The 12,337-nt window shown below is 42.0% G+C and overlaps 1 protein-coding gene across 2 annotated transcripts in view; it reads right to left on the reverse strand.

Moving 5' to 3' along the window:
- Positions 1-12,337, reverse strand: part of LOC148340633 (sterile alpha motif domain-containing protein 10-like) — a 54,027-nt gene that overhangs the window by 20,079 nt on the left and 21,611 nt on the right. For both annotated transcript variants that reach the window (XM_088292297.1, XM_088292298.1), the window contains exon 2: positions 6,775-6,959. In XM_088292297.1, coding sequence (XP_088148423.1) covers positions 6,775-6,959 — 185 coding nt within the window. The remainder of the gene's footprint in view (positions 1-6,774; positions 6,960-12,337) is intronic.

Here is a 12,337-nt window from a genome sequence, read left to right on the forward strand (position 1 = left end):
CATGCATGTTTTTGGAATGTGGGAGGAAACCGGAATACCCGGAGGAAACCCACGCAAGCTCGGGGAGAACATGCAAACTCCACACAGGATGGCCGGGGCCGGGATCAAACCCACGCCCGATGCTGTCTCTCACTGTGAGGCCATCATGCTAAATATATTCACAAGCAAAGATGGGTTGAGGTTCACCTGTTCATGAATGAATACATGGAAAAATAGTCGAACAGCTTAAGGACAATGTTCCTCAATGTACAATTGCAAGGAATTTAGGGACTTCATCATCTATGGTCTATAAAACCATAAAAAGGTTCAGCGAATCGGGAGAAATCACTGCATGGATGCGGAAAATCCGAAAACCAACATTGAATGACCTTCCATACCTAAGGCGGCACTGCATCAAAACCGACATCAATGTGTAAATGACATGACCACATGGAACCAGAAACACTTCAGAAAACCCATGTCAGTAAATACTGTTTGGCGCCACATCCGGAAGTGTCACTTCAAAGTCAATGATGCAAAGCAACACCCATTTATCAACGACTCCCAGAAACACCGCCGGCTCCTCTGGGCCCGACCTATTGCATATTAGTTGGGGGTTCACCTGTATTATGATGTGTGATTGCTGTTGGGGATGCTTTTTACTATTTTAAACATCAAATGCTCTCAATGTGTCCTTGATGCACCTTTGCCCCTCCCTCCTGCCTCCAATATGGGACAAAATCAGATCTATATACAGTATATTGAAGAGTGTTTTCATGATGAACATGTAGTCATTAAATTGTGGGCTAAAACTCATGGGAACACTCCACCTCATCCTCCGTGCACCCACAAAAACATTTCATGAAGAATATTTCCAAGTTACTGAGTAGCAATGAAACCTAATAGTAGACCTACATTTTGTATGAACAACAATAATTGTCTGTTCCTGCTCTGATTCAGCTGACAGTTGATCTCTCTTCCGTTCTTGCTGTCTCTTCGATCGCACTGTGACAGACAATTTGATACACGATCATGCATACAATATCTCGCACACTTTCCATCCGCTGTTGACACCAAAGCCTCTCTGTGGCTGGGTGATTCAGATGTGTCATTCAACAAGACCAGTCTTGTCAAGAAAAAAATAAATGTTGCCATGTTGTATGTGTCAACTACAACCTCTGTTTGGTCACTGTTCGGTTACAAATAAGAATGTCAAGTAAGACAGACTCAGTAGACAGAAAAAGGACCAGATGGGATTTTCACAAAATACCTTTGAAGCACGACTCTAACATCAAGACGTGTTTATAAAGAACACATCACTCAAGTGGCATGAGGACAATGACAGCAATCTTCAGTCTCCTGCCAACACGTGAAAAAAAAAGTCACTTTTGCAGAGCAGCTGTTTTTGTTGAGTCTCATTTTTTGTTTCATGTCTGAGTCTCATCCAGGATAATACAAAAAATCGTTTTTCAAAAGTACTTGAATTTTATTGTACCTTTTAAACATGTGGTTTATACAGTAGAAAATGCATCAAAATAAAATCTCCAGGGTAGTTTAAAATACCACATCATGACCTATCCACCTTATTCCTGAGGGCACTCATGGGAAAACGATTATTTGTCCAACTTCCGGGAAGAATTTGCGATTTGTTACAGCGGGATTCGTTTCATAGAATAGTTTATTTGAGTAAAGTTTTTTTCACCCTCTTTTCTAAGCGATCATAAGCATCCATTGCATTTGAAAAATATCCTGCATGGCTCGGGAACTTGTTGCGCTGATGGAGGTTGTACGAACAAGCAGCAGAAGTTTGTATCTGTGACTAGAAGAGAAATGTTTTGAACTGGCACCTCGGGTGAGGACGAGAGAATCTAGTTGTGATAAACGCTAGCTTTCCAGGGATGAGCGTCACAGAACAAAAATAGTCCGACAGTCTTTGTTTGAAAGGACCACCACTTCAACATTGCACCTGTGCATGTTTTCGGGCCTAAACCGCTTCAGTCACATTTTTGTGACTTTCGATAGCTTCCACATAAGAAACGATCACTCACAGAGGATTCATTACCGTAATACAATAAGACCTTGAAATAATTCAAAAGAAACCATAAAATCATACACAAGATGTAAATAAGACCCTGAGCAGTGGCAGCAAAGCTCGCCAGCGGTCACTCAACCGGAAGCCGGATCCAGAACATGCATAAAGACATCAGTGTCGTGAATACACATGCAGGATTATGAAGACTTTGTTACCTCGTTGGCCAGACATTTTGCTGCTCAGTGGAGCATTACACATCAGATGGGAGAGTCAAAAAGTCATTGTAAATTGGTCAATGTGAAGGAAGATGAGATGCCCAAAAGACATGATTAGCCATTAGTCTACTTCAAGTGTTAAATGTCGTTGCAGAGTAGCAAAGTTGATTCACTGACTCGTCGACTAATGGGTTCGACCTGTAGAAGTTGTATGAAGAAAGCTTTACAAAACTAAAACCTAAAGTGGATTCAGAGCACCAACTAAATTGTCTGCCAGAGAAATATCCTCTGGCATAAAGTGCACACATCTGTGTTCTTATTTCCTTAACATGGGATTGGTCGTCCAGCGGTTTACAGTTTACTGCGACTTTTGAGGCATTGTTCTAAAAAAGGATATGCTGGTCGAGAGGTTGCTGGCAGCTAAATTTAAACCAAAGTCATGAAAGAAAAATCTCTGAGTTTGAAAACACTTAGCAAAGGTCATTCGTCCTTGGGCTTGTTTCTCCTAAAATGACGGCATATGGGTGACTGTAACGTCCAAAATTGTATCTGTGTTGTTTCCCCAATTCCTTTGCCTCATCTAAAGGTTCTCCTTGATGTTGTGTGTCACACGGCATTCTGGGGCCACCCACCAAGTCCTCTCCTTGCCTCATCTGGCAAACAATGTGTGATGTAGGGATGGAACTGTGAGTGAAAAAAAATAACACTTTCTTTGGAGAAATCGGTTTAGTAAATGGGTCAATTTGGAGTCACAGCTGCAGCAATTCCCCAACACAAGTGACTTCATAACATCTTTTAAAACTAATTTGATCCTTTCATGGTGGTTTGCAATACAGCATTTCCATTTCCAACGCCAAGGGTTATGAAATGGCCAATTATTCATGGTTGTATGAAATCTACTGTGTGCATGCACGGTCAAAACAATTTTAAATTAAACCTAATTCATTCAGGTAGTAATATAAATTCTAACTTCTAAAAACATTCTATTAGGTTTACATTTATTTGTTCTCTGTCAACATGAAAGAGAATTAGCCATAGTATTATTTTTTTTCTTTACACAAATTATTCTACAGAATATTTTGAACCTTCTCCTTTTCCTTACCGCTTGTCCCATTAGGGGTCACCACAGCCTATCACACTTTTCCACCAAAGTCTATCTTCTGTTCATCCTCTCTTCACCTACTGCCCTCATGCCTTCCAACACTACATCCATATACCGTCTCTTTGGTCTTCTTTTTTCTTTCTTTGCAGCAGCCCCATACTCATTACCCTTCTAACAATATAGTCACTATCTCTCCTCTGAATGTGTCCAAAGCAAGTCAGCTCTCTCTAACACTTTCCCCAACAGGGGCTGACAATTTTTATGAATAAGGTCGGAGGGTCAAAGACAGGCCCCAGGTTGGGGCCGGAGGGCGGGCGACTGACCGGCAAAAAAGGATAAAGTGCCCATATCTGCCGCTGTGTTACTTCTACCTTCAATCTTGTAGGTCACCCTATATTCTGGCCTCTTCAGGAAGAAAGTGTTCACGACAGCCATTTCCATCCTTATGGCAAAGTCCTCAACCACCTGCCCTTCCATGTTGTTTTCCGGATACCAAATTTTCCTGTCACCCTTTTTTGTCACCAACAGGTCCTTTACAATCTGAACCAATCCACAGTTTCTCCTTGACTCGGATGCTAAAAACTACTTTGTCTAGCCCCTTCCAGAATTTCCCTTTCGCTTCTAGTTCCCATCCTACAGATGGATCATAACCACGAACTGCATTCAACATAATACCCTCAATTTCATGTTTTAGCCGCATCACTCGATCGGATGCTTTTGACTTCCAGGAATATTCTTAAGTAGTCTTCCATTAGGATGACCTCTATACTCAATTTATCTTCCCATCAACATTGTGGTAAACTATTTTAGCCTTGCTGCTTTTTCACCTGGCCTGAATTTCCACTGACACCCTGTAGGTTAACAGCACAGATGGTGGTCGTTGTTAACCCAGACCGGAAACCAGACCGGCATGGAATTCTCAGGATGAACGCTCATAATAGTTCAGCAAAGTTTTAAGCGGGTTGCCCTTTTTTTCTTGACAAAACCGTCTGTCTTAACTCGGGCTTGGGACAGGCCTGCAGTTTTTACTGGCTTAGGTTCCTCTGAGAGCTGAATGAATATTTTGAATAATATTAAATGAGCGACAATGAAATCTTCTTTCTTTGTTGACACAGAAGAGTCTTTAAATGCTGTATAGTATATTGAGATGAGAGGAAGTTTGAGAAGGCCTAATGCACTTGGTCAAAAGTGCAGTCATATAAATAGGATGTCCCAGAAGTCACACCACAGTTTTTGCAAGTATATTATTCCCTTGGCCCGGAGCAGTGTTGCAAAATTGCCGTGCGGCAAGGAGATTTTCTGTCCCAGACTTCAGTTCAGTGCCAACTTTTGAAGCTTTTCGCCCATGACACTCCTCCGTAAGGAGTCCATGTATATTGACTCTCATTAGTGTCTGCTATGTTTTATCTTTGTGTATGAGTTTGTAGAGTGTACATGGATCTAAATGTGTTCTATTAACACTGTTAAACTGAGTAGGAGAAATCCCAAGGTTGCACCTTAAATCCAACAATGAGCCGGCTTCACATAACTGCTCTCTCATTAGGGCTGATGTGTGAATAAACAATGTAATGGAGAATAATCGAATAATCACTCCCGACAGACGTGGACGCAAGTCTGCACAAGGTAAGTGCATGCCAACAGACGCTCCAAAATGCAGGCACAGGCGTACAAAGTGTGAATGCACAAATATGCACGCCTCGAAGAGAAAGAAAGAGCTATTTTTAATAATGTATGAGGTGGCTTGTTGCCACAAGGAAACGATAAGCTTCATGCTATAGAAGTTTAATTATCGGTTCAGCATGTAATCATATGGAAACAGCCTCCCACTCGTCTTTTATTAAGCATTTTCTAGTTGTTAAAGCTGAGGGCGCACTCATGAATTATTAAACAAACTTGCAGAGAATGTGAACATCTCGCAGCGTCCGTTTGCAAGTTTTCTTAAGGCAGGTGGGAATACTCCATTGGGCTGTGGGCGCTCTTTCTTGTGAGCAGCTGGATCCAGAAAAGGAATCGGCTGTGTCATGCACTATTTTGGGTCAAACAGAGAGTTGAATAGCTTTGAATTTTTTTCCTCTTTACACTTTGTTTTGTCCCTTCAGGGATTGCACAGATGGGAATCAATTCTGCACAAAAGTGACATGCAGACGCTAGTGGCGCTCAGGCAACTGTGATTATGTTATACCTTCGGGACAACAAGTCACCAAGCTGATTCCAACCGCATCGCCAAGGGCTTCCGATTGCTGCCGCTGAGCAGCAATACTATAAAACACGTAATTATACAACTACTACCGAGAACATGGTCTGTATCGCCGAACGTTGTTACATCACAAGTTGTGAGTCTCTCCTGTATTACATAACAGGTTTCTTTCAGGTGAGAGCAGAGAATCAATTCACGCTTCTGCCACTTCCGAGATTCAATGCATTACTAACCCCGAGGGGCGGACATCCTCCTCTGTCCTGCTTGTGACACTAACAGACACTGGACAAATGGAATCCAACCTCTATGTCGGAAAGGTTTCATGTAAAGTTCTCAAACAACTACAACACAACATTTATGAGCTACCAGTGAATACACAAAGCCTGAGAGTTAATTGTGATGATTTGCACAAGAAACAATTTCTGTAACTAAAAACCCATTTAGACAAGGTTTTCAGATTTGTTGGCAAATATCAATGCAATTTTAATGATAAACATGAAAGCCAACATTAACTTGTCAGACTATTCAAAAGAGTAAAGATAGTCTGGGTGACATTTGTTGGTGAATTATAATCACTTACATGGTGTGTTGCGCATCGTATTTTGTAGTGAATAGCAAGACAAACACCAAATAATTTATCTTGAACACTTTGGTACGAGATAGCGCGTGCCCAATGACTGACTGGCAATCAGTCCAGTGGATGCATCGCTTCTCTCCCAAAGTCATTTGGTACAGGCTCTGGCTCATCTATGATCCTGATCAAGGATAAAGGATGAAAATGGATGGATAGGTGTGGATGGATCAAAAAATGAAAATTGAGAGCGCTTATGGTCTCTCCTTCTTTTATTGTGTGTGATGCAAAGCACAGGAAGCATATTGCTGCCTGCAGCCAGGAAGAAAGAACATTGTAACCAGCCATTGCAAACGGAAAATAGGCCTGTGTATTGTAAATTGGGACTCTAAAAACATGCTTTGGGTCTGAATGGATCTGCTGCATGCATCAGCAGGAAATAATTAAGGACGGACAAAAGGAGTGAGATGAACCTTTAAATCAATTATTTACAAAAGAGTGGGTGTGATCTTATGTAATCTTATTTACTTTCTTGTTACTCCTAAACATACGCTCAATTAGACCAAATCAGACACATTTCAATAAAGAGCTTTACCCTTTCAATCATTTGAATGAGTAACAGAAATGTATTGATTATATTAAGTCAAATCTCCCGAATCAAATCAGCTCTCCGCCTACCTGGATGCCCTCAGTGCCGGGCTGCTGCAGCAGTTTGACAGTGCGCGTGTGTGCTGTCTTCTGGCCACGGCCATCATGCCAGGTCAGGTTGCTGCCTCCGGAGCGACGTGGCAGCTGGTAGCTCAGCTCTTCAGCCGACAGCGTGTGCTCCAGGGAGGCACGGCAAAAGCTGAAGCTGGACGCCGCTGAAAGGAGAAATACTGTAAGTGGAAGGAAACGATACATGGCAACTTTACAATGACCTTCATGAATACCTATTTTCCAAATGAGCAACAAGGGCAGCAAAATGAAGAGTGATTATCTTGTGAAGCATAAAGAGCAAAGGGCTGCATTCACTCTTGATAACATGCTTTGAAGATCGAGGGCTGAGAATGTGGACTACGCATTATGTAATCAAGCAATCAGTGCTTGGCTACGCCAAAAAATTGCACTCGAATCACAATTATTTCATTTGCCATACATTGTGGACAGTTATCGGGTTTCCAGGACAAGTTGAAATAAGATTCCTGCAGTCACCATCATCCTGAACAGACTCCACAACATTGGCATTACACACATACTCCCATGCAGTGATTCTGCAGCCATACTCAGTTTGTTCAAGTAAAATCTTTAAAATCCCAGCCATCTCCCATTACTCCTGGTGTGCCACAGGGCTCTATGTTGGGTCCCCACGTCTTAATTGGCCATATCCTACCTCTTGACAATATTTCCATGAATTCAACCAAAACATTTTTATGCGGATGACACCCAGTTCTACCACTTCACCAAAGGCAACTGCCATGGTTCCTTTTCTTCCCTTGCTGACTTCTCCAAATTCATAAATTGGTTCTTATCCAACATTGTACAACTCAAAAGTGATAAATTCTGCTTTTGGATACCAAGTCCACACTAGCCACAATTGACAGGTTCTTGGTCATGGGTCCGGTCCGAACCATCGCGCGGTCCGGATCCGGACCGCGGTCCGCCATTGTGATGCCTGCTGTACATGATCATTGCACCCATGTCTAGGCTGTTTTGAACGTTTTCTTTAAAAGTATATGCTATGACGTAATGGGTTATGTAAATATATCACACTGTTCAGTTGGGTGTATACTGTATGTGTTTGTATTTGAATTTGATTTGTTTAACTCTCCGGTCTGCAGCCAAGTTGGTATTGCAAATATGAAGCTGCCATTGATTTCTTTACCTGGATTAAAAACAAATAATACATTTCAACTCGCATGTTATTCCTGTGAGAATCAATGTATATATTTTAAGAAAATCTAAAAAAAAAAAAAAAAAGATCCTTTCATTTACTCCTCAAATTACCTGCGGAACAGATTCAGAAACAGAATGACACTGCATCGACTTGAACAGACCTGTCCTGCTATATAATGAAATTTTGTTCCCTACGATCAATTTCCCCATCTCTTCGTTCATCTCAGCAGACAAGACAGGCAACCTAGATGCAAGTTGTCAAAAAGCTATATGAAAGAAAAATGAATTAACCAGCCATTCCATCGAGCAACAAAGGAGCACCAGTCTTTCAGGAGTATTTCTCTACACACCATTGACACCTGACATGTGCTATCACAACTCAGAAGTTTGTTCAGTCAGCAGATGCAGAAAGACAGAGCTTGCGTTTCCATGATGGAGGCAAAAATAAAGAAAGAAAGTGAAGATGAAAACAAGAATAACAGCCTGCAGGAATGACTGATGTGATTGCCTCGTTCGAGCTGCTATCTATATTCTTCTGCTTTTGTAACTTTTTCTGCTTTTTCCTTGTTTCCCCGCTGAATTTCTCTCTGCCTTCTTGTAGCTGGCAGGTCTTTTGGGTCGTCAGGACAAACCGGTGTAATTACCAGTAGTCAGATTGCGACGAAAGAGACAGTAGAGGGAATGTGGGGAGCTAAAGCGTCTTGCAAGCCTAGAGACCTGCCAATCGAACAGAAAGAGAAAAAGATGGAGCCAAAACTAGACAGACAAGAAAGAATGTGAGACGCCGGTTATCATTTTAACATTTATGTGATCTGACAATAGACAATATTGCGGTGAGAACCTCATAAGGAGACAGATAAATAAACAATGAAGCAAGTTCATTTCACCAAGAGTTAAAGACAGAGCTTTTCATTTATCCCACAGACACTTCACATTTTTCAAGATGAAGTGAAGCATCATTTCATCTGGCTTCTACTGATGTCTCACTCACAGCCCTTTCACAAGACCTTGTAAGATCTAGAAGTCATAAAAGGAAGATGAAGCGCTCACAGCACAAGCTATCACAGACTTGTTGGACTTAACCTTGTAGAAGAGGTGACAGACAATTTCATGAAAAATCCAAACCCTCCAACTGTCTTCAGAGTAATAATAGTTGGAGAGAGAAAAAAACTTAGATTGTTAAAACTTGCTCAATCCATTAATCAGTAGTTATGCATGCAGTTTATAATACACCAAGTTGACTGAATGTGAAATCTGCACCTGTTCAACTGTGGACAAACCATATTCACAGAAAGATAGGACTTAGTCTATTGTATGAACGGTAACAAGTGCGCACGTTAATTGTACCTTCTGTCATGTGAAAGAAGAGCATTTAATTGTTCTTCCTCTCACTCTATGTCACTCGCGGAGACAGATGAACAAACAATTGTAATTATTCCTTAAGACCTTTCAGACAACTGAAATCGTAACTGGAATTCTACAATGGCAAATACTTTATGTCGGTTCTGCATTTAATTGAGAAACCAACAAAGAGATAGATAAGACACCTTGGAGACTCCAATCTTGAAACGATACTGTCGGGTTTCGGTCGCCGGTCGGCGAGGAGGGGGGTGGACCCAAAGAGCGAGGAAGCAGGAGAAAGGGTAAACTAAAGGGAATTTATTAAATTAATCAATGAGGACAAACAACATGGCGTGGACAAACAAACGCGGCCGGGTGCAAAATGACTATGACGAACTAAACTTGACTAAACAGAACAAAAACCGAGGAACGAAGACAGTGACAAAAACTAGGGACAAGAGCGGGAGCAAGAGCGGGAGCAAGAGCGGGAGCAAGAGCGGGAGCAAGAGCGGGAGCAAGAGCGGGAGCGAAGCGAGAGCAAGAGCGTGAACGAGATCAGGGAGCGGTCGTGACAGTCCAAATGAAGCAGCAGGAGTAATGTTCCGACCATGGGTTGTCGGAGTGAGGTGTTTAAATAGTCCAGTCAATAGGGGAGCAGATGGGAATCAGGTGTGTTGATGACAACGGGGAACAGGTGCGTGGCTGGTGAGACAGAGTGCTGGGGGGAAACGCCCTACTCAGCTGACAAACATAAACAAAAGTGCACATGGTAGGAAAGTGACAAAAACAATAACAAAAGCACATGCAGACGAAAACAATGACAAAAACCCCTGTCATGCCCGACGCGGATCATGACAGATACCATTTAAAACGGTGATCATTTATTAAGCATGGACATTGATCTATAGAGTCTAAACAGAAAGTGCTTTTCTGGACGTGAACATGTCCGCTATATTTGATGAGGCAGGTCCTCTGAAAACAGATGCACATCAAACACCTCAAATTCAAAGCGTGACAACCTACAAAGTGCATACAGTTAGTATATTTTGTTCACCCATTTTCCAAACTACCGTATTTTCGCAGCCATAAGGCGCACTTTAAAGACCTGAAACTCGTCCAAAAAAGCCAGTGCGCCTTTTGAGGCGGAGCGCCTATTATGTGGACCAAGTGCACCAAGTGCATCGCTGGGCTGACTGCGAACATTAACTGCCTGCACACTGCTTATATAGAGAGAAGGCGGGCGTGGCTAACAACAGCAGGCGGACGTGAGAGGGGAGATGGGCGTGAATGACAACGCAAAGGTACGCCCCCAGTGCAAAGCAAACCCCAATGCCCCTATATGGGCAAACGTGTCTGCTAGCTCTGTTGTTAGGGCTTTCGCAAAAGCCGGCATCATGAGGAGCCGCACGCAGCAGCGACACGGGGAATCTGACAATGACGAGAGGGAACCTGGCGTGTTTGTGGGAGAACTTGCCCAGCTGTTTATTTCTGATACAGAAGACGATTTTGATGGATTTGTGGATGATGACTGATTAATAATAATGTGAGTACATTGTTAAATAGTTCAATAAAATACAACCAAACTCAGTTTTGCTCCTGTTGCCTTTTTAAAAACAGCTAGCCACGCTAGCCATGCTATCTTCTGTTTTAGTGTGCATGCATGTAAACTAAGGTATTGTATGGTAGGCTGGGAGGTGGAATTTTGCTGGGCCTCTTATGCTATTCAGTTGATTTGGGGCGATAGTTTTAGTTTTGATGTAACACCGTGACCGCACATCGTTTGTTGATTAGTGACTTGCTCACACCGGCATTGTGTCGGCATCCCATCTGAGGGGCTGCGCGGCAACGAGACGGCGAGGCAGACTGATAATGACTCTCGTGTTTGGTGGAGAACGTGTCCAGCTGTTTATCTTGGATACAGAAGACAAGGACTTGGTGCATTTTTGGATGAGGACAACTTCAGCACGTTGTTAAAAGCTAAAATAAAGTACCACCAAACTCCCGCTGCCATTTTAAAAACACGCTAGCACGACTGAGCAGCCAGCGCGACTGCTCGGTTGCTCGGTTCTGTTTGCGCCCAATGATACGGTGCGTTCTATCTATGTATCAAATACAGAAATAGCACCCTCAACTGGTACTGCGCCCTTTGATACGGTGCGTCTTTTGGCCGTAAAAATACGGTAATTGGATTTGGGTAACAGACTGGCACCAGAAACCACATATCTAGATTTTAAATCTGATGATTTTTCCACATTTACGCCCACATTGAGTATATTTCAGTATTTATCACTATATTAACAATGCCACTCACACAAACATTAGAATGAATAAATAACATGTATGTTTCTATAAAATTTAACTGTTTTTCCATTTCATTTTTAGAGGTGTATGTAATTTTTATTACATTTTTTGGCAATCAACTTCTTGTATTATGATCAGTGAAAAATATAACCACTCCAACATATTTTGTGAAAAAACAAGATTTTATGATTTGGCTCACGACTTGCTTGAAATTTGGTGGCAACTCGTTTTGACGCGCTTGATTTCTTTTTTCCACAGTGACTTGGGACGTATTTGAGACGTTGACATATTTGACTCCTCCCACTTCTGCCAACATTTCAGATTGATTTGAACAAATATCTCTTTGGCTTTTGCCTTTATAATGAGCAAAAAGTTTTAACTGGTTAGAACCTGCACCGTGTCAAACACTGCCAAGTAGAATGTACATACTGATCTGACATTTGACATTGACTACTTCAAATATCTTTACTGTTATACACTTTTAAAATCATGCAGTCACTTGCGTTGATGTAGAACAATCCCTAAAGTTTTGATGAAAAGTGGTTGGAAATATTGAGCTGCAAGAAACTTCAACAAACACTGCAGGCACAGTGGAGCAGGGCCAAATCTTGCACCTGGTCCTGTTTCTTGGCTACGACTACAATAGAAGTAAGTAGCAGCCAGTTATTTCTCAGAGGTGATTAGCGTCTTCACTGGTCATGCGTCATCCGTCACCTTTCCGTCT

The sequence above is a fragment of the Idiotropiscis lumnitzeri genome, chromosome 3 (genome assembly GCF_059441095.1).
Source record: "Idiotropiscis lumnitzeri isolate Australia: NSW breed Sydney's pygmy pipehorse chromosome 3, RoL_Ilum_1.0, whole genome shotgun sequence".
Taxonomy (NCBI): domain Eukaryota; kingdom Metazoa; phylum Chordata; class Actinopteri; order Syngnathiformes; family Syngnathidae; genus Idiotropiscis; species Idiotropiscis lumnitzeri.